The sequence below is a fragment of the Solanum pennellii genome, chromosome 11 (assembly GCF_001406875.1).
Source record: "Solanum pennellii chromosome 11, SPENNV200".
Classification (NCBI taxonomy): Eukaryota; Viridiplantae; Streptophyta; class Magnoliopsida; order Solanales; family Solanaceae; genus Solanum; species Solanum pennellii.
In genome coordinates, this window is record NC_028647.1 from 8,599,705 (window position 1) to 8,625,473 (window position 25,769).

Below are 25,769 nucleotides of genomic sequence, written 5' to 3' on the forward strand. Positions count from 1 at the left end.
TAAAAAGCTGATCGAAAATAGGTTTGACTAGCTTTTAAAGGCAATCCAAACATCCCATTAGACTAACTCCTTGGATTTGATGTAATAATGCACGTTTAATTTTTCCGGCTAATTGTTAAGTGTGAATTCAATTTTTCTGTTATAACAATCCTCTTGATTCCAAACATTTTATTCGCTTTCATATCTTAAAAATATAGACAAACGATCAATTTAGGATAATATTGTTTCTCAAGTACATAAATTTAAAGAAAAAAGGTAGGGTGAAGTTTGAAAACTTCGCATAAGCTAATTAAACTAAATTGTCCCAATAATTCAGTTCCGCAAGTAAATAATATGTTCTTTTTGTATATATATTATACTTGTTTGAGTATACGACTTATAATTTTCATTTTCATATGTTAAATTTGAATAATTAGGTATTGATACAAGTATATGAGTTATTTCTCAAGAGTAGTCTATTGAAAAAAGAATAACAATAAAAAAAATTTAAAATAAGAATAACGAGCTAATAAATATATGACAATTTTATGATAATATTTAGGAGACTTTGGAGAAAAAATAAACTAGAATTGATAGGTAATTTCTTTGAGTTTGAATGTTGTTAATTCTTGAATTAGATTTGAAAAAAATTGTTTTTTGGATAAAAATGTAAATATATTTTAAAATATTCATAAACATCATAATTAAGTGGTTACGTTTGTTTTTTAATTCAATAACATTCAAAAAAAATATTACATAAAAAAATAAAATAGTAATTAAAGGCACTAACTAAAAAAAAATTGAGAAACTTAGTTGTCTGACATAACTTTCAAGAAAGCAACAAGGTGACACATACTTTAGTTAATGAAGCAAAAATTAATAATAACTACGTAATGTTTTGTTCTGACTATCTAATAAAAATAAAAAAATACTTACTAAACAATCGTTCTTAACCTATTTAAGTTTAGAACGCTAATATTTATAATATAATAACTACGATTTAATATATATTATTACCCCCCCAAAAAATATGTCCAAATGAATACACAAATAATTATCATAGACTAATTTCCTTTCTTTTTGTAAACAAAAGGGTCAAAACACCGTTTACTTTATAAACGGAGCTGTTCAGCTCGGATCAATAAAAGCCCTTACTCTCTCAAATCCCCAATTCTATTTCTCTTTGATTTTGGTAACCCTTATGGACTCAGCAATCTCAAAACCCTAGCTTTTCATCCTCCTCAATTTTCATCCTTTTTGTAATCAACAGCTTCACAGAAGCAGCTATGGATGTTTTTGAGTTCAAACCAGAGGACGAGCAGCCTACCGAAAACGAGGCGAATAGGTTTTGCAACAACTATACAATCACTGAAAATGGTATTTTTCTTCTTCTAATTCTCAAATATAATTTCGCGTTTTGCGTTGTGCTACAGCATTTTGTTGGAATGTTTTATCTTTTTTTTTTTTTTGGTTAGGGTTGAAATTCTCGTCTAAATCTTAGACTGTAGTTTAATGTATGTGTTTGTAATTGTAATTCTCGAAGTTCATGTTTTATTTTGAGTTGAAATTCTGGTGTTTAAGAACAACTACCTCAATCACAATTTGGGGTTATGTGTTATGAATTTTCAATGTTCATTTCCCTTCATTTAGGTCTATTGATCAATATTTGCGTTCCATTACTCAATAGTTTGGGTTCTCCTAACACTAGAGGTTCTTTGAATTTTCTATATGTGAAATGTTAAAAGGATTCTGTTAGTTTGTGCCTGAGCTGAGTTGGGTTCAGTTTATGTTTTGAGTGTAAGTTAAACTCATGACCTCTGGTACATAGGAGACACTAGTATATTTTCAATAGATCAGGAGCTGGCTTGATTGAACGTTAGAGGTTGTGTTAAGCACTGGAGTGAAATCAACCCCTGATTGGTCAAATTTACACATGTATTTAGTATTATTAAGTTATCTATTAACTCTATTCCTTATTTATTTTTCTCAAGAGGATTTAAAGCCTTTACACTCTACACTCTTGCAAGAGACATAAGTAGTATATACTTAGCAGCGGACAACCCTAATCTGCCTATGCACCCAATGTCATTGTTCCATAGGTTCTCTTCTGTGCGGTGTTTGAACAAGTAACGTCTTTCTCATGAACGTGTAGCAATTCTTGCTTCCCACTGTGACCATTTTGGCGGCAACCATCTCTTTTTATGGTGCCCCTTCTGGTGGCATGCACCAATTTTTCGTGACCGTAATGGTGACATCCATATCTCCCTGGTGACATGTTGTTGGTACCATGCCTTTTCTAGTGATTGCTCCAACGTCATTGCACTTTATATTCTGATTCTTTTGGCTACTTTGCGTCTTTTCCTTGGTGACTATTTTTGCAGCATATGTTCTTAGCTGTTTATCATCGTGACAAGTGACAACACATTTTTCGACAAGATTTTAACCATTAACTTTTTAAACAACTTTTAGAGGTTTTTCAACTTCTTTTTTGAATTTCAAAGGGATTTTCTATTGGATTATTCAGGCGGGGAGAGGAAGTTCCACTTGGTAAATTAGGAGACCATCACCACACCGAAGTATTGGGGTGGACTTAGGGTCAACGTCATAAGGAACTTTTTACTAGGCACTAGTAAGGAAGTGATTATGGAGGTTTGAGGTAGAGGAGAATGCATTTTGAATGGGGTGATTGAGAACAATTATGGGGTCTTTGAAGGGGGATAGAACTCCAAAGAATATTTCAGTTTCCTATGGGTGTGGTTATGGAGGAATATCTTGAAGGGGTGAGAGGTGTTTAACTTGAACAGATCATTTAGGATGGATGATGCGATTATGGTATGTCTATGGAGATATAGGCGGTGTGAGAATAAAATTTCTAAATATGTGTGGGTTCATGTAGAGATGCCAGTTTTGACATTTATGGAGTCTAAAGGGGGGAGGGCGGATGCATTGGTATTTTAGGTTTAGTAATGGCTTGTAACATTGGAAGGTTTTAGAATTTTAAAGTTCGTTCAATTGATTAATAAACAAGAACTACACATGATAGCCATGACATAGGGAGATTGGGTTGGGGGATACCGATGCCTTTTCTTTTAAGACCTCTTACAATTTTTTTTTTTTGAGAATGATAACTTCTTTTCCTATTTATCCACAGGTATACTACATCAAAGTTGCCCCCCTTCCCAAAGTATTACAAACTAGACTGATTCCATTTGTGCTTTTTGTCACAAATATCTATAACATCAAAAAGTTCTTCTGCCTGTACTAAAACTTTCTGTTTACACCAAAAATAATAAAAAGCTATACGATTCATCTTGAAATTCTGCAAATTGTTCTCCTTGCCCTCAAAACGTCCTTGATTCCTTTGTTTCCACACTGTCCACCATATTCAAGCTGGGAAAATCCTCCATCTCTCCTCCTTAATTGTAGTATTGCCTATATTGATCCAACAATTTAGGAGTTGTGCTAGTCTTGGTTTCACCCAAGTGATCTTCCTAAGGCTGCTGAATATTCTCCATAATTGATCTGCCCATATGCAATGCAAAAAGAGATGGTTGACTGTCTCTGCCTGTTCCTCACACAAATAGCATCTTGAGCAAAGTTGGAACTTCCTCCTCTTTATATTTTCTTACAGAATTTTGATTAGGGAGGAGTCCACTTTTCTGTGTCTTTTGATGTGGATACTCAGGGTCCAAGAAAGGTGGGGGATCTTGACGGAGGAGAATAGGGGTCTTCATAGTTAATTGCAAAATAGATCCAAAGTGAAACTCAAACCAAATTTATTAAATAAATTGATTCTTTTTTTGATTTTATTTAAATTTAAAAAATTGGTAATGTCTTATTTTATTATAAATAAAATGACCAAACCTTATATACACCAAATCTCCCATTCCTAAATAAGTAGCGTTTTTACCTTTTACTTTTGTTTCAGTTAAGTGGTGTTTTAAATGATAAAAATGTATTATTTTTTGTCTTCCAAAATTACCCATATTTTTTATACATGGAGTTTCCACCATTAAAGAACCACTTCAATCTTGCGACATTTAATTAAGGGGTGAGTAGTTTTCTTAAGGGGTGTGAACACCACTTATCTTGGAACATAGGAAGTATTCGTTTTTATAAATAATTTTAAATACTTCCATTGTAATTTTATTTTTTCATTTTAGTTTCACTCCTTATAGAGTAATGGCCTTTAGCTCTTCAGTCAAATCACCCAGTCCAAACCTAGTCCATTCACTCCATTCCTCTAAAGAAAGCAACCGTTCTACTTTAGCCATAGCACGTAGAAATATAGAGATTGAAACATCCAAGGATGTGACCTAGTGATCAATGAAGCGGGTTGAGGTTTCATGTTCAAATTCAAGTAGAGGCAAAAACACATCCCTATCCAAGTCTTGGTGACAGAGTTACCCGGTACATCTGTTGGTGGATATAGTAGATATCACATGGAATCAGTCGAGGTGCGCGCTATTTGGCTCAGACGCCATAGTTTTTTTTTCAATTAAAGAAATGGGGTTTTGGCCTAGCTTGGACAGAATGTTTCATACATTTCCTTTTTTTAGCTAAACATTTGTTTTCTTTAAAAGATAATAACCAATCCTTTCCCAATAATTATTCACTTAAAAATTAACTGTCTATTATGCTGGTTAGATTTTTAAGTCAGTAAAATTTAAACTGAACAAAATTGAAAATCAACAAAACATACAAAAGCTAAATAAAAAATTTATATTATGTTTGTTTTTGATACGGTTTGAATAGTTGAGAGCCGACTAATTAGTATGGTTTTATTTTATTTTTAAAAATTGATCAAACTAAATAGTGAACATCTTTAGTGGAGAATTTGAGAAAGAGGAAGACTGCTTGTGTCAGTTGGTGTTTCATGTGTAAAAACACAATAGAACTGTGAATCATCTTCTTTTTCATGGACGGACAACATCTTGTTTGTGATGGAAAATATTGACGCAGTTTGGACTTCAGTTGGTGATGCCAAGTAGTGTGAAAGAAACAATGTTTAGCTGGACTTTTAGAAGATGGGGAAAATATGCAGAACATGAGATGTTGCCCTTAAACACTTATATGGATGAAGTAGAGAAGGATTTTGCACACTTGAAAAAGAGTTGCTCATTCCTTCTTTCTTTTTTGGTGTGCTCACAAGGTCTTTTATATATGTATAGAATATTGGATTTATTTATAAAAAACCATATATTTTTGTAAGGTAGTTTGTATTTGATATACTTGTTGTATATGGCTGTGTTGTTGCCCTTCTTTTACACTTAGTTTGGATGGTTGTTACGTATTGTTTCGTAATGTATTAATAAATACAATGTTTGGATAGATTGTGTCATTCTCCGTTGTTACATAATGTCAAACATCTATAATTTAATTTGAATGATAAACCTACCACCATAAATGTTGGGCACAAGGTAGAGCTAATATGAAAAGGTAGGGTAAATGATAAAATAGAATTATTAAATAATAAGTAAAGATAAAATGAGAAGAAAATATTAAGGTAACGATGCGATCACACCAAATTGGTCATTACTCAAAATGGGTCTTTTTGTTGATACCTAACAATGGATTTAAATATTACGATACAATGAAATTTAACTAACAATAAAAACAAACGTTATATTTAAACTAACAATACAATGGGTAACAATCGTCCAAACAAAGTGTTATTGTTGAAATGTATTACTTTTTCCAAAAATGGAGTAGATATAACCTGTATTCTAAGTTGAGCTTGTTTATGCTTTTGGTGTTATTGCACACTTCTCATTTACTCGTACGTGTAGATGCAAGTCTAATTAGTATTAACTGCATGCCATTTATCAAATTTGAGAGAATTAGATTGATGACTAAAGTCGGTTGTTTAAGGACTGACTGGTGTGTTTCTCTTGCCCAAACTGACAAGGTAGTGGAAAATATGTTTTTCCTCTGTGTGAGAAGTGAATTACATAATATGTCAGGATGATGTTTGTATTTTATGTAGTTGTTCCAGGGGTTTGTTACTCATTAGTCTTCATTGGTAATTTGGTCAAACGAATTGATGGGTGTATTTGGTAGTATTTTAAGACATATTCGTCGCATTTGCTATCCATTTATCCGTTAGTGCCACCTCTAATTGTTTATGGGTTATTGGTCATCAGGCAATTAATTATTAGTTAGATTATTCTGTTAAACCTGATCGTCTGTAGCCTAAATAGCACGTCCCATTGTGGAAAACTCGAGGTTCTGTTGGTTTACATACCTAATTTGTGATAAATTAAGCAGGTTCCCTGGTGTATCAAATAAGTGTCTCTTGCTGATTCACTGGTTGGTTCTGCCTAACAAAAAGAAAAAGTAGATCAGTCCATTGTAATTGTGGATTAATTTTGGGTTGACATTTTTATATTTTGTTTGTCAATTTTCATTTAAGGTGCGCTAGGAACAAATATGAACTTGAAGGGGACTGGTGATGAACCATCTGAAGATGTTGAAGCAGCTGACAGTGATTTTAATGGTAACCGTGCTCTCTCAAGTCTGGATGCAGAAGGTTGCGGTGATGAGAGAATGCTGAGGTTGGGCAGCACGCCAAATATTACTTCAACAAACAAAAGACGATATCCTGATAGAGAACCTAACAATCACATAGGTGGAAGTTTCTTGGAAGGCAGTTCATATAGAGGGACAGATTTTCAAGAGATTTTCTCTGGACCTCATTCCAATGTATATTTACAATCCATGTTTTTCTTTCTACCTTCTTGATTTTAAGAGACTTCGTTAAACCTACCGTTTCAATGGTGGAACATGTGCAGGATGAATCAGTTGGTGCAGTTTCTGATGAAAGCCCAAGTGAGGAATCGGCATCCTACTCATCTGCTACTCCAGAAAATCATGGTCTGTTCTTATTGCCTGCATCATTCTTTTACTCCAATATCACAACAACTCAATATTGTATGGTCTCCTTACTTAGCTTGTTGTATTTATTTCAGACATATTAGATGGACCATTATCAAATCACCACTTTGACCACTGGAGAATGGTAATGGTAGCTACTCAATTTATGAAAGCCTTCTTCATATTATGTGTAAATAATTTATAGCATTGAATACTCACTAACTCAATTTATGAAACCTTTCCTCATATTGTGTAAATAATTTATAGCATTGAATACTGTCTAAAGTCTAATCCATTGATGTTCCTTTTTGTAGGCTATGTAATGTTTTCTCTATTATTTGCTATGTTTTCTTTACTTATGTTTGCTCCTTTTCATAACGCTTTGATATGCATTATTTGGCTGAGGATCTTTTGAGGTAACAACTCTTTTACCTCGATGAGGTATGGAGGTAGGGTAAGGTTGTGTACACTGTACCCTCCTCAAACCCCACCTATGGGATTACATTGGGTCAATGTTGTCAAAGGTGTGCTTAAGCCTTGAAGTGAGACTCAAAGCACGTTGAGCACTTCGCCTCGCTTAATGTGTGCTTGCTTAAGTGTTGTTATCAAGGTTCTAAAACATACTTTTCCTTGCTAATGAGCCTCTTCTAGAAGGCAACACTAAACAATTGATATTTTACTTTATCGTAATTTTTTTTTGAAACTGCTTTATTGTAATTTTTTTCAATCTCTTTTCTTCATATATTTGTCATTTATGCTTATAATAATTGTTAGTTTTAGGCTGAATTATATATTTGTATCTTTTGCTCTCTTTGTGCCTTTTTTCATTATAGCCCACACTTCATTTGTGCCTTTGCGCTTAATTTCCAATAGACCTTAGAGATTTTTTTGCTCTTTTTACTTTTGTAACACTACACCGGGCATGTCGTCGTTGTTGAACACTCACTAATCCTGCTCAATTAGGGGTCGTTTGGTATTATGTGCAGGAATATTGTTGAATAGACTGTAATACTAATGCTGACATTAGTAATAACGATATTAAAAACGCCATTCCCATACACTTCATGTCCCATGCTGTACTTCCCACAACAGTTATTGTCCTATGTTATCGCATACGCTTCATGTCCCATGCTATATTTTCCACAACATCTATTGTTCTATGATCTCTTTTTTCATTTTAACTTTGAAAAAGAAAAATGATACCCTTATGAGCAATAGCACTACACGAAGAAGTAAAACATGAATATTATAAGCTAGCAACACTGCAGTTGAAAAGCTTTTCTGTTGAATCTGTCCTAGTGGAATGTTTTGGCTGCAGGCTGGGTATATATCAATGAAAAATTCAGATTGTAGGCTTCTACATTCAAGGATTTCTGCTATTCTTTGGCCTGAATTCTCTTTAAATTATTTATTTGCCAACGGTAGTGGAACTCATTTGGAATTAAAATTGATTGATGGCCATTGGCAGTGGAACTCATCTGGAAAAAAAATTAATTGATGGCCAATGATAGTGGAACTCATTGGGAATTAAAATTATTTGACGACTTGTGCAGTTTAGTATCTTCCATGTATTTACCAATATTTTCTGTTTTGCAGTTTGAAAACAGCTCGATCGTTTTCTGTCCCGATTATCTCTATTATCAAGGAACATCCTACGTAGTGACAGATACTACAGTAACCTTTTCCAGTAATTGTGTGGAGGTCAAAGGCTCAACAATGAATGAGGATTCAGGAGCTTTTTACATTCGCTTTGAAGTTGAAGACATATTCCAAATTCAAGCACGTTTGTCAGGAAGGGTGAGTTTTATCATTACACATTTTCGAGCAAGTGGTGTGTGATGCTTGCAGATGTCGTGGGGCTGATAAGTATCTGTTTTGTTTTTAGTTTGACGTAGCTGTGTTTAAGATCCATTTAAATAAAAGACCAACAACACAAGGTGAAAATGCTCAAGAGACTTCTGGTACGCTGTTCTGCTGTTCATGCTCTTCTCTGGTTGTATTCATTTTTCAGTTGAGCTCCAGTTATATCTGTAATTTTATGCTCTTCTTATTTTGAAGTTTTTTTATTATTATGCTCAAGTGGGATTCAGTAATGGGGTGTTATGATTTTTGAATCTTCACCCTCTCGCCATATTTTTTTTAGTAATGAAAGTGACCCTAAGAAACGAGTAAACTTTGAAAATGAATTGGAAATTTGTATCTTGTTTAGAGTTTCTTGTATGTGAACCTCTTATAACCTGCGAAAACATTTTTCTCTAAATAATAAAGGACCCATCTAACCTTTTGTCTTAGTGAACTGTCTTAAGATCTAAGACTTTGACTTACTGTAGCTTTTCATTGGTCAAGGTTTGACTCTTTGTTGCTTTCCTGCTTCTACTTTTCTTGCTAAAATGTTATCCATTCTCCGAGGGGCCATTAGATTTTTTTCAGTTGACAGCATGATAACCAATAACATGCTATGAGAGGGAGCACTCTTGTTGAACATGTGCTATGAGGGAGGGAGCACTCTTGTTGAACATGCATAAGTTTGTTAATTAAGCTCTTTCTTAAAGGAAAAGAGAATTAGAACAAAGCTATGCAAACTATTAAGGAATTTAAATAATGTTTCACTGTTTGTAGAAACTCTATGTCTTGGCAAACACGAAGGAATTAACATTTTGACAATTTGTTTTCTCTTCATGTTTTTGTTCTTCTGTCCTTTGATGTAGGTTTCAATTATCGATGTGAGTACACACATTATGGAGTAGCTACTTCGTAAATCATGATTCCTGTCCTTTATAGTCTATCCAAACCCAACACTTCGCACGTTTTATATTTAGGAACTTTTAACTTTAAACGTCATATTGTACCCTTAAATTTGTTCTTTAATAGACATAGAAATATCATAGCATGTTTTAGACCCGACATTCTCCCTTAAACTCCTTGCTCAATCAAATGCAACCATATAAAATAACAGATGGAGGATGGAGGATTATTATCAAAATTCTAAGATGCTATTAAGTGACATTTTTAGAGCAAAATACCAAACCATACAAATTATTGACTACAGACTGTAGATGAAATTAGGTTTCCTTTTGCTTTCTAATAGTGTATACTTTATCGTGCTGTGTTTTTAGACAAATTTACTATTCTTTCCTTCCTTTTGATGATACATGTCCTTATCTTGGGGAGGATCTGTGGATAGGGACTTCCTCTCTCTCTGTTATATATACACATGTATGTTGCCTTCCTTGTCTATGTACTCGTCATTTTGTTTCTTAGAAAGTGATTTGGTTGCTTTTAATTTACCATTTTATGTATGCAATGCTTCAGTTTTGTCATATTGTTTCTTATAAAGTGGTATGGTTCCTTGATCTTGCACCTTTTTAGCATTCTTTGTGATACAACAACATATCTAGTATAGTCCCTTAGAGTGGGATTTGGGGAGAGTAGAGTGTATTTAGACCTTACCTCTACCTCAAAGGTAAGGTAGGGAGATTGTTTTCGGTTGACCTCTGCTCAAGTCAAAAACAATTTAGTAAAAAAATGAAACAACCTATCGTAGAGGAACAATACTACAACAATATCCTGTAATCGAACTACATAAAACAATAGATGGTAACATAAATTGAAGAACAAGACACTACAAGAGTAGTACTACGTCTGTTAGTTTGGGCAACATGACAATACACTCCTACTTACTAGCATAGATGCCATCCAACCTAATGGCCTTCTATTCTAATTCATCTTCTCCACACTTTCTTTTCTAAGGTCATGTCCTCGTTAAATTGTACTTTATGTTTTATCTAATCACATCTCCCCAATACTTTTTCGATCTACCTCTGCCTTTTCTAAATCCATCCATAGCCAACCTCTCACATCTTCGCACTGGGGCATTCATGCATCTTCTCATCACAATGTTGAACAATCTCAACCTCGTTTCTCGATTCTTGTCTTCCATCGAAGTCACTCCCACCTTGTCTCAGATATCCTCATTTTTAACCCCATCTCATCTAGTAAACCCACACCACATTCATATTTTGAATGTGAGAGTTCTTGGCTAGCTAACATTCTGCTCTATAACATAGTTGGTCTAACCACCACTCTAAAACTTGCCTTTTAAGTTTTGGTGACACCTTTGTATTATACAAGAGTGTGAATGCGAGCCTCCATTCCATCCACCCTGCACCATTATATTGAGTGACATTCTCGTCAATCTTCCTAAATTTCTTGGATAATAGATCCAAGATACTTGAAACTACCCCTCTTTTGGATATCTTGTGTATCAAACCTCACTTTCACATTAGCTTCATGTGTCATATCACTGGAGTTGCATTCCACATGTTTGGTATTTGTCATGCTCAACCTGAACTCTTAAGATTTCAGGGTCTATCTCCTAACCTCTAGCTCAGCGTTAACTCCGTTGCGAGTCTCATCAATCAAAACTGTGTCATCGGCAAATAACATACAACATGACACCTCATCTTGAATTTGTCGTGTCAATATATCCATCACCAAGACACATTTATTAAGATCATTTTGTAGATTTATTAAGGTCTTTGTAAGTATCTATCTTCTTTTCTAGTTGTTTTTTTTGTTTATTTTATCTAAACAATTTTTTATGGTGTCCGACATGTCCTTAATGCCGAGGAATACACATTACTAGTTTCAAAAAAAATATATCCATCACCAACACAAATAAAAACAGGCTAAGGGTTTATCCCTGGTGCAACCCTATTAACACCGGAAAGTGTCGTGAGTCTCCTTCCATTGTCCTTATTCAGGTCTTGGCTCCATAGTACATGTCCGTAGTCGACCTAGTGTACGTCACGAGTACACCTTTAGCCTCTAGACACCTCCATAGAACCTCCTTGAGGACTGTGTCATAAGGCTTTTCTAGATCGATGCAATACCATATGTACGTCTTACTTCCTCTCCCTATACTGCGTTGCCAGTTTCTTTACTAGATGAATGGCTTTTGCAGTCTAGCGCCACGACATATATCTGAATTGGTTCACAGAAATAGCCATGATCCTCCCTCATCTGCACCAGTTGTTGCAATTTTTGAATGCCATCCTTGTTCTTGTACAATGGCATAATCGTACTTCATCTCCATGTTTTGGGCATCTACACCGTCTTGAAAACGACATTATACAACTCAGTCGTTTCTAGATCCTCTTCACAGAGAGGAAATATCTTCTTGTCCTTTCTAGACCCTCTTGACAATTTTAGAACCCTATTGGCTTGCATTATTCTTCCATTCTAAAAGTGAAGCTTCCTTCCGGAATTAAATCTGTAACAGTCTATAGAGAATGACAGGCTAAACACTTGTGATTTGCTTCGAGTTCGGAGAAAAATAATTGCTATTTCTCCTAACTAGTGTGTAATGTTTAAACTACTAGACATAGCAATGAGTGTAATACACACTAGACTGTTCTTTTGCAGAGGAAGTCCGAACATAACTTGCAATTATGGGAGAACCATATGTTCCTTTTGATGAATTTTGTGAGTTTGTGGTTAGTGCAGAAGGTAAAGTTTGGTTGGAGCATGCTAAATTTGTAGTTCTGAGGTGATTTTGGATTGTTTAGTGAATTACGAGAGTATTTGAAGTTAAAACTAGTCCATTTTTTGGTCTTGGCAGAACAATTTTCTTGGCATTGAAATAGTGCAAGGAAGAAAGATACAGTCAAATGACACATTACCAGTTTCAAAAAAAAAAAAATGATAGCATCAAATGACATCCAAAGTGAATTCTTGTTAGACCATTTATTTGTTTCAAAATTTCTGGTGTCGCTTTTTGAGTATATCTTGACCTCATTTACTGCTTGTTTCCTTGAAATCAATATGTTGCTCTCTCCTCTTATAAATATGTCTTGCTACTGTTAATGAATGCTGAAGTTCTTAATGTCAAAAGGTATTGAGGAGGTGGAGTTTGCTGTTAATGATTTTGACTTGTCTGAGAAGTGTGAAGCAATTCAATCTTTGGATGTCTACAAGGCAGTATGGAACTACCAGTGAGTGCTTTCAATCACCATTTCTCACTTGTACTATTGCTTTTGGTTGTAGAATTCATGTGGATATTTATCTTCTCTTTGTTTTTGGTAGTTTTTGTTGAATGAAGGGTGGTTTTTTTCTGTTAAACTGGATTTTGAATTGTTATCTGTTCTAACAAGTGGGGCTAATTTTCCTTGGAGTAACATTTTCTCATTCTTTTATAGTTAGAGGGAAAATTAATGCTAGAGATATACCTGATATTTTTTTTTCAACTGCTAAAGATGTATGAGTAGGCTCAAAAACATGGCTGATTACAATGGTCTAGAGTTTCTTCTAGACTGAAATGCCTGGTTTCCTATACCATTTTAAGCGATTTCTCAGCAGGCTGGTGTCTACCTTCTAATTTTATTGAAGTAATTTTGATATTAAAAAGTCCCAGAAACGCTCACAATTGCTTATTATCAGACATGATGACAGTGTGCCTTCCACATGCATGGACAGTAACATTGCTTTAAGTTTCATCAAGCCACTGTTTGCAATTAGTGGCGAAAAACTTAGGCTGTCTCTGACCTAATCTGAACTTGATTGATTCAGTGACACTCCTTTTCTGTTCTTATTCCATATGTGGACCTTGTACTTAAGCTCTTCTTTTATACATTATGTTGTAGTTGTGTTTTCTCCTCTTATCTTTGATCACCTGGTCTTGTAGCAGTGAGAATGAAGAATGGAGGGAGAATTCACAAGGGGAAACATCAAATCAGCTACCTAAGAAATATTTTCCAAGGTTAGTGAAGCTGTTTCTTAGACTCTCTGCAGGTGGAGATTTAGATTCTGCTACTGCAAGGGTCTCTTTTTTTTTTTTTTTTGTTATAATAGGTGTCTTTTTATCCAATGTTTTTATTAGGGTAGAAGAATGTAGGGGTAGAGTCTTGTCTTACCTGTGAGGGTTTAGTGTCACGGACATAGAGTATTTGCTAAAGCTCCATGCGGCACTTGACAACTTATTCACGGATCTTTCACGATCTTGTAAGCTTAAGTAAGCCTTTAAAACTAAGATCGCTAAGAGAATGCTTGGAAAAGACTTAGAAGGAACAAGAAAGAGAGCTTTGAAGAAGGCTTGTATATTGCTTTGGAGAATGCTTTACAACTTGAGTGGTGCCTTTGCAAATGAGGGACACCTCTATTTATACTATACTACTTCCTAAGGACTAAAGTGCAATTAATATTTACTTTCCAAGTTCCTAAGATATTTACACTTTGGTCCTCTTTTATAGAGAATTCTACATACTCTAAGATATTATAAGACATTCTTGATTTCTCTAAGGAGTTCTAGAATTCTCCGCAAGTCTCTCCATAATTTTGGAGTGTTCGACGCCTCTCCAGATGCAAAATATTACTGGTCTGGTGGCGAGACATGACACTCTCCCACACTTGACCATGTCCCGCCTCCGGACCATTAATATTTTGCATCTGGAGAGGCGTAGAATACTCCAGAACTATGGAGAGGCTTGCGGAGATTTCTAGAACTCCCTAGACAAATCAAGAATGTCTTAGAATATCCTAGAGTATGTAGAATTCTCTAGAAAAGGGGACCAAAGTGTAAATATCTTAGGGACTTGGAAAGTAAATATTAATTGCACTTTAGTCCCTAGAAAGTAGTATAAATAGAGGTGTCCCTCATTTGCAAAGGCACCACTCAAGTTGTAAAGCAATATACAAGCCTTCTTCAAAGCTCTCTTTCTTGTTCCTTGTAAGTCTTTTCCAAGCATTCTCTTAGCGATCTTAGTTTTAAAGGCTTACAAAATTGTGAAAGATTCATGAGTAAGTTGTCAAGTGCCGCACAAAGCTTTAGCAAATACTTTAAGTCCGTGACGTTAGGCTTGTTTGTACCTGTTGTAGTATAGTTGTACACTTGTAGTTCTTGCTTTTGGTGTCTATCTCCATTTGTTGTGTATTGTGTTTCAATTACCACAGTATTTTGTTGTTGTTATTGCTACCTTTGCTGTCTTTACACTGCTTTTCTTATTTAACTGCTATGAATTCTTCATTGTTTTCTTCTTCTATTACTTGGGTTTGACGCACTTGAGCTAAGGTTTTTTTGAAAACAACCTCTCTACCTTCATGAGGTAGTGGTAAGCCCTGCATACACTCTACCATCGTCAGATCCCACTTAGTGTGATTACACTGGGTATAAGTATGTTGTTGTATGAGATATGCTAATAAATGCCTCCATAAGTCCCAAGAGACTATATTAAGAGGTTTGATCGCATCTTACAACATGCGTTTAAGCATGAATATCAAACCTTTTTAAATTATACATTTAGAAATCATTTAAAATGTATCAGAAATCAAATATTCTATTTGCTTAAAGTATCAAAAAGTCGTCAAAAAACTTGTACGTCAACAAAAATGTTTAATAAAACAATATTGTCATTCTTTTTTTGGAGAAGAAATGAATTATATTTGGCGTATAAAATTCAAAATATATGAAAATACAACTTGCTAATTGTAACAAGAATACGAATACAGTAATTATATTTTTATCATTTAAATGTATGACTGAGATCTATTAAAAGATTTTGAATTAATGAATGCCTACATCTCTTTAATAATTCCACACTTCATCGTAAACATGGCCCGAGGTTCAAGGCTCAGATTCACTGCACTTATGACTGTAGTGGGATGAGTTTTGCCTGAGTCCTCTCCCAAAGAGATGACTGATGAGGCTGGTCTACCGCCCTTTCCACTTTATTTCATTGTTCTTAGTTTTTCTTCCTTTTCTAGTCTTGCCTTTTCTTTTTCTTTTTCTTTTTCTTTCCTCTTCTAGTCTGACCTTCTTAAAAAAATTATACCGACTTTTTAGACATAAGATAATAATTGTCTATAGTGCCGGTTTCTACAAGTAAGATAACAATCGTGAAAGTAGAACTTAACGAAAGCCAAGATAGACATACTGATACAAGGGAGGATTTGCAAGAGAGATAGGAACATATCTAGACTTCGAAGGGTCAAAAGGAAGAGAGAGAACAAAATTTTGAACCGTTCTGAGCTGGATTTGACCAGAATTTAATGAAGAAGAGAGTTTTGAACCTTAAAACCATTTTTCCATGGGAAACTTTTTTTGGTTCATATAAAGATGGTGATACTGGACTGTGAGTTCTACCTCAATAGAGTTGTATCGTTGTCAAGAGTAGGTCATTGGTGAAGATGATACAAGCTGGTACATGGTTCAGATATGTTAGAGGCATGTGGACATCATCGAAGGTCTTAATTCTGTGGTGAGACATCACATGACATGTGAGTTAGGCGCATGTCATGAGTTTGGACTCTACTGTAGACAAAGGCTTGGTATTTAATGAAGAAACGTAGAGCGGTGGGCCAATTATCCACCGAGGTTTGAACCTTGTGCTAGTTTTCCTTAGCATTCCTCAGTCTAACAAGAAGGCATATTTTTTCACACATGTTGGTACTGCTGACGGGGTTGGTGGGGGTGGATTATGTCTTTATATGGGTAGTGTGGTTCAAAAATCTTTGACTAAAGATGAATTGAAGATTTGGTTCTAGTATGATCATCAGAGTTGGATTCTTTTTTTATTTTTGGTGAATAGAAGAAAATTATATAGAGGGACTTTTTGTAATAAAGGCTATAGAGAAGGGATATAAAAGGCTCTGATACCATGTTGACTAAAATAGAGATGTGGAGAGAGGAGAAGATTTTGGAATGCCACATTTTCTCAATCTGTTGGGTTTTTTAATAGTGTATGCTTATGCTCTAAATTAGGAAATAATACACGATGATAGTAATAAATGTCACTAATTGATATGTATGATATATATTAAGTTAAATTTGCATAATTATAGAATATTGAAACCTATGCCATCGCACTGCATTTATTTGTTAGGATTAAGGAATAGAATTTTTAGCTCTGCTCCTTGACATGTTCTTCCAGTTTTCGAGCTTAGCAATTTTTGAGCTGTGGTTGTTGTCTGTGGTAAGATTCAGGATGCCATGCTCTTTTGAATCCTTTTCAGTGTAATTTCTAGCTGGCCTCACTAGGGAAGTGGATTGAGAACAAATGACTTCTTGATGCAAAAAAAGGGGACTTTTTGGCTTGTACAATTTGAATGACTTCTTGGTGCATAAAAAATGGACTTTTTGGTTGTACAATTTGGTCTCTCTGTTTTTAACTGTTAGGGATAACTAGTTATATAAAACAAAGATTTCTTTTCGAGTTTCTGATGCTGAAGAAATTTAAAATTTGCAGTTACACTGAGCCGCTTGAAGAAGTTATTTATCCTAAAGGGGATCCTGATGCTATTTGCATTAGTAAGAGGGACTTTGATCTTCTGGCACCAGATACATTTGTCAATGATACAATTATTGATTTCTACATAATGTAAGTTCTTCGTTGCTATTACTTATTATCAAAACATCGTATATTCTGTGGCCCAAAATGGAGAAACATATGCATGTTTCATGCCTTTTCTTTTGTAGCCTCAAATTAAGAATGGAGGAGTTTTTACTGCTATTTCACTCTCCATCATGTTCTTTTATTAATCCTTATAATGATATGCATGGTGAAATTGCACACACATATATATGGCTTATCTTTTGCCTCACAATTGGAACTTTTTTGTGAATAATATATGAGGACTGTTGATTTCTATATTGTCTCTCTTGACTTTTAATTTTTTTGGGTTTGCCTTATGTGCTACCATTCTCATTAGTATGAATTGGAACTCAAATACTGACAGGTATTTAAAGAACAAAATTCCACCAGAAAAGAGGCAACGATACCATTTCTTTAACTGTTTCTTCTTTCGAAAGTTGGCTGATATGGATAAAGATCCAAACAGTGCATTTGATGGCCATGCTGCTTTTTTGCGTGTCCGTAAGTGGACAAGGAAAGTGAACTTATTTGATAAGGACTTTATATTCATTCCGGTGAATTACAAGTAAGAAACTTGAACTTCTGTTCTCTGTAGAGGTAATCTTTTTTCATTAGTCACAAGTAACTTATTTTCTATAATGACAGTTATCATTGGAGTCTGATCGTCATATGCCATCCTGGTGAAGTGGCTAACTTTAAAGGCAAGTTCATCATATATCACTTGACTTCTGCATTTGTCTCACTGTTTTCTCTAAAAAATTGTTCCGTGTTTTTCAGATGATGATACTGCAGCGAGCTCAGTCAGAGTACCATGTATATTACACATGGACTCTTTTAGGGGAAGTCATGTGGGTCTCAAAAACCTGCTTCAAAGGTAGCAGTTTTTCCATTAACCAGATACTAATATTCCGGGGAGTTCATTATAGTACTATTTTCATGCGTAACATGCAAGAATAATTATCTAACAAGTGGGGTCAAAAGGCAGTGATGCTTGAATTGTCACTGGTCATATCACTACCAAGCTTTATGGATGTTTTCTAAATGAAACTCGTCTTCCCAGACAATAGATGATGCAAATTTTATGTCTCTTCTTTAAAGAAGTAGTAAGTGGATGTGGGGTTAAGATTGTTCAGACGCAGACAGTTGGGTTATACTAAAATAGTTGTGTATTTATGTATTCATTTTCTTTTGTTTCTTTGGAAGTGGCATGGACAATAGGGTACATTACTCAGGTGTCTCCTTTTCCTCATTCTCTTAACTTTTGCTGTTTGATTGTTGAGTCGTTGCTATAAAATGCTTTATATGAATGCTTTTCCATAAAATAAAATAGAAGGAAATTTTATTGAAGGTTCTTAGTAATGAAATCTCCAAAGGTATCAATCAGCATTACCCAAAATACAAATAATTTTTCATAGATTAATATTTAATATCACCTTTGTATACATGTCAATCACATTTATTCTGAAAATAGACTTTGGAGCTGAGTCAATAAACTAGCAGTAGGTCAGGATTGTCCAGTATTACACCCAGTTCAGTCCCTAAACCAATGTGTGATATTTCACATCACTTCGCACCAGGCTGAACATTTTTAATGTGAACAGCATAACACGGGGCCACAACATTGAATAAATCAAGAATAGTGATGTGCTTGGCTTTATACCATGTTAATCCTCTCATTACCCAAGCAAGTTGGAATTCTCTACCTGCCCGGTGTTGTATGCAACCTCCATACATCCTGTGCTCCACCTGAAGTCTACTCATTAAATGGGCCGTAAATTTTTTTTTCATCTAACAATATGAACAGTTTTTACAAACCTTTCAGAATGGAAATCTCACTTCAGTCTCCATGTCGTCCACCCTGAACCAAAAAAGAGTTGGGGGAAGATGCAATTAATGTTAAAAAAAATGCGCGTAAGATATTTTATGTAAACAATCCATTGTTTCTATTGAAAAGGAGTATTGGCAGGTTTACTTCCTTAGAGACCGGGTGTTAGAAGTTAATGAGCCTTTAGCTGACAGAGAGCTAATAGAGGGTTGTATTGCACGGCCTCAATTTTCTATGTTGCAGAGTTTTATGAGTTTTGTCATTTCCACCTTACTTTGCAGTTGCTTTCCTTTCTGTGGCATCAAATTGATTGAATTTCACTTTTTTATTTTCATCTTTTCCTAACAGCTACCTTTGCGAGGAGTGGAGAGAGAGGACAAAGGAAACGTCTGATGTTGTCTCTTCGAATTTTCGAAATTTGAGATTTCTCAGTCTTGAGGTACAACCTGAAGTTTCATCGTCCATTCCAACTGTTATACAAAAAGCTGTCTCTTATGAGGAATTTGAATGTTCAGTATGAATAGATTTCAAGTTTATGAGATGATATTTTACCCTTTACCTTGACATTACCTGTCTGTGCTGGAGTCATGGTCTCTAGTTGATTGTGATGCTAGTGGGCTGTTAAACTTGAGGTTGTCATCACCCTCAGGATTCCTTTATATGAATATTTTGATATATAGCTGGTAATGTCTCTAGTCTCTTTAATGTGAAGGTTGTGAAAGACAAACTAGGTAGAAAGGATAAATTTCACTGAGGGAGAATGGTATTAAGGTAAGTGTATGGGATGTATGATAGTTTATTGGAAAAGAGTCACCGTGAAGTTGAATTTTTATACACAGTTCTGTTGTCGGTAACATCATTACAATGATGTTCATTATCCAAACATGTTAAAGGCTGTAGGTTGAAAGAATTTGTTCCAAAGTTACATAGGATCCAATCTTTTTCATTTGTGTATCTATGATCTTTAACATAACTTGGAATAGTAGTGTTACTTTTAACAATTCAATGGAAGAGAATGACTTAATCGTGGGGTAGGTGGGGGTCGGAATGGCATGTGTAAGGGTCAGAACCATGCAATGCTCGTGAACAAGGGTCAGTTCGACTACATGCTTGGTCGGTTCTCCAATGAATGCTAGTGACGAAGGTCATCTTCCTTTTGGGCATTCAGTTTTGTTTCGGGCAGCTCTAAATACAATGGGGGAGGGAACAGGTAAGGCCCCTAGTGGTGTGGGTATGGACGATCCCTTAGTTTCTGAAGCTGCTGGGATTGATGGTTGCAACGAGGACAGTGTTATTCAGTCCCTGGGATTTTTAGGAATGGAGGTCGAAGTCTTTGACCTCTTTACTTCACATTGAGCAAGGATCAAGAGGTGTTACTGATGGATCTTCTAGTAATATGATGGTTAGGGTAGGGCTACTGACGATGACTCAAAAGGGGAGACAAAACAGTGGTGTATGAGTAGAGAAATAAAAAGACAGGAAAGGGGAGGGAGTAAGGGGGTGAAAGGTAAAAGTAGCTGCTGCTTGATAGTAAGATCATTAGTTGGAATGTAAGAGGGTAGGGATTTGGGTGGGTGGGTGGGGGGGAGGTATAACTATATACCAGCACGGGGAATAAGGGGGTGAAAGGTAAAGTAGCTGCTGCTTGATAGTAAGGTCATTAGTTGGAATGTAAGAGGGTAGGGATGAGGGTGTGTGTGTGTGTATAACTATATACCAGCACGGGGAAATCATGTTACTTTGTGACGAAAGGAAGATGAAGAGTCTGGAAATGAAGAAAGCTGAGTTTATGTTAGTGGAGGGATTTATCTCCCTGGGGTGATGGGGTCAGAGGTGGCTTTTTGAGAACTTGATTTTGTCCCCATTCTTAGACCTAATTGCGTTTAGATAGTTATTCTTGTATTACTACTACTATGTAATAAATTTTCTGTTTTATTTAGTGCATTGATCATGAACCGTTTTAATGGATGATACGATAGAGCAAAAATAACATGTATAATTTGTTAAGAAAATAATCTACACTCCCTTTTCCAAATTATAAAAAATCACTATCTTCCTCATCAGATAGAACCCAATGTGATAACTTCCCTAGCTTTGTTGAATGCACCTAATGTGACAGGCTCCTTAAATTGGAAATATTTCCTCACTCAATGCTTTCTGCGAATGGATAGATACTAGACTTCTTCGGACTAAAGATAAATCATTACAAATTTGACTCAATTTGGACATACTTCAATTTGGGTACTGTGACCTCTTGGTTTCTATTATGAAGTCTTATATAATTTGGGATATAGGGTTCCAGTTTACAGAACCTGTGCCAAGCAATATTTTGGATTGCAGTGTTGTAGACTCTTAGAGACATGAGCAATATTCGCTCTTTTGCGTAGGATGTGAGTCATGCTACCTGTATTTGGGCATGTTCAGTGTGAACTGTGAAGAGAAATCTAATGGTGATGGCAGGGGTTCTTGGAACCCCAGTTACTTGTTCATCTGCCAATTAACTGATAAAAGTTGAGATTTTCTAATTTTTCTTCACTAAGAGATTGTTTGATTTTTGATGGTTAGCTTTCTTAGTTTGCATATGTTTGAGTGAGTACAAGTACTTACATTTTCCCTTCATCCATGGTAGCTACCGCAACAGCAAAATCTGTCGGACTGTGGCCTTTTTTTACTACACTATGTGGAGAGTTTTTTGGAGGAAGATCCTGCTGATATCAACCCATACAGCATAAAGAACTACCACAACGAATTTGTAAGTGCAGTACTTGATTTGCACTTCAGTGTTATGTCTTTGAAGTTCTCAACTTGTGCTGCCTTTTATGATTTTGAATCACTTTGTATATGAATGGATGGAAGCAGCATTATTTTTTGATCTCCTCTATTCTGATTTGAAGCCTATCAGTTAAGAATCCATTAATCAGTTTCATAGATGTGGAATCAGAAATAGAAACCTTGCATAGTTTTGAGATCACTCGGAACAATTTTATGTCTGATTTGCAGTATTGCCAGAAGAAAATATTGAGCTGGTTTTACATCTCTGCTACCTTATTGGTATTCAATACATGTTCACAGGTGTTTGCCAACTTTTTGATGAACAATTGGCATTTACCAGTAATCTGTTCATGCAATTAACGTTTTCTAGTGACCGGAAACTTGGCTTACCTGCGTTAACAAATAAATAATGTACTATTACCTCCTACGGCTTGTTGGGAGTCTGCTCATTACCTTTTTTCAGGCAATAGTTGCATTATAACCCTATGATTTTGAACAGCCATTTACCCCTTTTCCGATTCCTGTGACAAAACACGCTCAGAAATTCAATGAGCCCTGTCTCCTAGTGGTTTTGAAGGACATGATACCTATTTTATCAAAAACCCCAAGGAGAGTAACTCCCCTCCAATTTCATTCTCTAACAGGATACCGATTTATCAAAAACCCCAAGGAAAGTAACTCCCCTCCAAATTTCATTCTCAAGATGGAGTGATTCACTTGATAAAAAAGAAAGAAAAGTTTAATTAGAGCGATGTTGCATCAAGCATGCTGCTGCTTCAGATTGTTTCTTCCTCCTTTTGCTTTCACGAGCAATTGATTCTGAGAAGAGATTGTACATTCTTATAATAGTACCTTGGCTTTTTAGTTGATTTTTTTCCCGGAAAATCAGTTACCCAGTGTAGTTCTTAGTTTCTTCCGTAACCAGAATATACAATTTTTGTTAGTCAGCTGAGTGTTAAAAATATTTACTGGATTAGTTGTTCTATTGGTTTCACCATCCACGACCACACGTTCTCCCAGGATATAGAATAGGAAGAGAAAGAAAAGAGATAAATAAGGCAACTTTTAGGTAAGGATTATGGACAGTCTCTCTCTCTCTCTCTCTCTCTCTCTCTCTCTTTATATATATATATATATATGTATATATGTATATGTATTTGTTATTATTATTTCAACCATTTTGAAGTATTTTTGTCATGGCAATTGAACTACTTTCAGAGTAAGAAAGGGGGATAAAGAATAGAGTTCATCTCCCTGCTGTGAAAATGAAGAAAAATTTATCTTTTCCAAATTGAGGAACTTGGTCTTGTCTAAACAGAGCACTCTGCTACTTCCACATAGCTGACATAGAGTAGGAGTTACCTTGTTTAGTCCTTACTGGTTATGAATGTCCATATCCGAAGATCTTGGATTGGTATACTATATGACAAATGTAAAAAGAGAAGAAAAACGACATTTGATGCTTCAATGACCTTTGGGTCTGCATGTTGGGGCGATCTGCGAAATTCTACTTCAGATCCTTGTGTAATTTGTCTTGCTGCTGTATGTTTTCCTTTCTTCCCTTCTGCTGACATCATTCTTCTCAGTTCTCTTTGATTAAAATTTCCCTATGATGTTTGTGTTTTTTTTCTTGCATTCTTTATTTCCTCTTTTTCAGATTCTTGCTTGTGATTTATGGATCTTATTTCTTTGAGAAAACTTCAGGTAGTTGATGAGTTTTATACCTAAAAGTTTCTCTACTTTATTTTGAATCCAGCTCAGCATAAACTGGTTTCAACCATATGAGCCTTCTATAAAGCGAAGTGCAATTCAGAGACTGATCAGTGACCTCCTCCAGAATCTGTCTCTCGAAAAATCTCCCTCTCGTGTGAGTAATAGTTGCTATCCTGAACGTGGTCTCAAGACAAGCAATGACGATGAAAATGCTATAGAATTAGTGTCTGATCAACTTGGTTCATCAAAGAGTTCAGACAATTTACCGCGTTCTCAAGCTATTGAGATAAACCCATTTCCTACTTCCTCTCTCAGGGGTGTTTGTGCTAATGATTCAGGCTTTTGTTTAAATGATTCTTTTGAGTCTGAATCTGATGAAGAACCTTTACTTGACATGGGTTTTGGTCACGCAGCATCTTTTAACGAATTCAGGAGTTCATTACCGCCAATTCAGGTATGGTTGTTATTTATTCTTAAGAAATACAGGTATATTGTATGTATCTGCAACTAGGTTCAATAGTTCGCAAATTGGTAGAGATAAACATGATAAGAACTTATGGTAATATAGTTCAGATTACAAAGATCATCATCATCCTATTTCCATTTACTTTTCCCTTTCCTTTTGGTTCCAAAGGAGAAAAGGGTGCTGCCTTCCAGGAGCAGTATATCAAAAATTAATGTAATAACATAAAGTTTGCTGGACACTCCATTTAGACTTAATTTCCTTTTGGGCAATTGGGAAGTTTGACACTTACTATGTACTAATGTTTTGTAAAAATGCTTTCTAGAGGCTCTTGTATCCATTCATTGAGTATTTGTGTACTCAGGGAGGGGAGGGTTAGGGAGAAAACAACAAATCATTTGTTAAACAGTCCAACCTGGCTGCTTTTCTCATGTGTCATAGTAGGAAGAATATTAATGTAGTTTAGGAATTATTTAGTTGAATCTTGAAGCCTGATTTTGGTTGTGCCAGTTCACTTTGCCAAGGGTTTTGATTCTGTTTATATGCATTTATTTGCTGTAAATTGAATAGATTTTCTTGTGCTTAAACTCTGCTAGAAGTCACTGAGTTTTGATGACCTTAAACAGGAAGAGATGGAAGCTGGACATCATCTTGCGTACACAGCAACTGACACAGACCTTCTGCATCTGGGTGGGAATGGATCTGAACCCTGTGCCTTTTCATATTCATCTGGGTCTCTTGTTGCGGGAACTTCCTGGATCCCAGATGTGTCAGTTGTCCAAGATGTGGACGAGCAATTGGACTCGTCACCAACTACTTCAGTCCGTGACACGGAGAAACAATTAGAAGTTGAGGTTGGAGAACTGTGCAAAGTAGATCAAAATACGAGTATAGATGAGAAAATAGATCAGCCAAAGCCGAGTATTGACTGTTCGGTTGATGGACATGCCACTCCTGGCGAGTTTCTGGACATGACTTCGGCACAATCCTCGATTGAGACTCGTGATAACAGTGGTACTGGTCCTGTGACCTCCGGTCAGGAGAACCCATATGATATGCATGGAAATATCAACCTTGCCTGTAAAAGCTTGTTGCTCATTGGTAATGGTTCTGGCTCAGAAGCCGATGCTGAACACAATGTGAAAAGGAGGCGGCTGACAACCTTGGACGATGAGGAAGTAGCATTTAGAAGTAGTGTGACGCATGATCTGCATTTGTAGATTTGATGACTTATGGGAGTCTTACCATTGCTCTTGTGGTACTAGGAATACAAGAGTATCATTTGTTAGCTGCATACCCCATCATGTGAATAGATTTTTAGTGGGTTGTCTGTACACCCAACATCTGAATTTTTGTAAATGCTCTTAATCGGTGTTTTAGTTGCATCCATTTAGGGATTCCTTGGACTAATCATGATTGAGATCTTGTTTAAGTTTCTCATCTCTGTGGTGCCTAACGTATAATCAGTTGTTAATATAGAGATGTTCATTATAGATTTTGCTTTATTTGCAAGGGTTCTGTGGTAGGCGGAGTTTGTGACAAATTATCCTTAAAAATTTCGAAAGTTAGTTGGAACAGGATCAGTTTTTTCCTTCTAATCGGAGAAGATCACTAGAGGGGGAGACCTGTAGTGAACCTCCTTTATCGAAAAATTGTACTGTCTGATCACATTTTTTATGCAAGACCTAGAAATTTTTTTGAAAATTAATCAACCCTTGAACGAATAACAAAATTCAGGTCACAATGAGAAATATTTGATGCCCCTTTCTCTGTTATGCTA

General features: G+C 35.6%; 1 protein-coding gene across 3 annotated transcripts; it reads left to right on the forward strand.

Annotated features, from left to right (window-relative positions):
* The first annotated feature begins 1,090 nt into the window (after positions 1 to 1,090).
* On the forward strand, positions 1,091 to 25,482 carry LOC107004737 (probable ubiquitin-like-specific protease 2B). Of its 3 annotated transcripts, none has more exons than XM_015203065.2 (16): positions 1,091 to 1,356; positions 6,392 to 6,681; positions 6,771 to 6,852; positions 6,948 to 7,003; positions 8,449 to 8,649; positions 8,738 to 8,813; positions 12,746 to 12,845; positions 13,535 to 13,609; positions 17,091 to 17,222; positions 17,581 to 17,781; positions 17,862 to 17,917; positions 17,994 to 18,090; positions 19,390 to 19,480; positions 21,671 to 21,793; positions 23,570 to 23,980; positions 24,616 to 25,482. In XM_015203065.2, exons 1-16 carry the CDS (start codon positions 1,266 to 1,268, stop codon positions 25,207 to 25,209), a joined length of 2,676 nt encoding a protein of 891 aa, XP_015058551.1. In that variant the 5' UTR covers positions 1,091 to 1,265; the 3' UTR covers positions 25,210 to 25,482. The 3 variants fall into 3 exon arrangements, with proteins under 3 accessions (XP_015058551.1, XP_015058553.1, XP_015058554.1); XM_015203067.2 differs by having other exon boundaries at positions 13,538 to 13,609; XM_015203068.2 differs by having other exon boundaries at positions 1,092 to 1,356; positions 6,948 to 6,997.
* Positions 25,483 to 25,769: the final 287 nt, after the last annotated feature.

What these genes read in the sequence shown, in the direction of transcription:
- LOC107004737 (XM_015203065.2), top strand. Translation starts at nt 1,266, where the DNA reads ATGGATGTTTTTGAGTTCAAACCAGAGGACGAGCAGCCTACCGAAAAC. An exon ending in TCTCTGGACCTCATTCCAAT is followed by an intron (nt 6,682 to 6,770) that starts GTATATTTACAA and finishes GAACATGTGCAG; the next exon opens with GATGAATCAGTTGGTGCAGT. An exon ending in GTTCATTACCGCCAATTCAG is followed by an intron (nt 23,981 to 24,615) that starts GTATGGTTGTTA and finishes GACCTTAAACAG; the next exon opens with GAAGAGATGGAAGCTGGACA.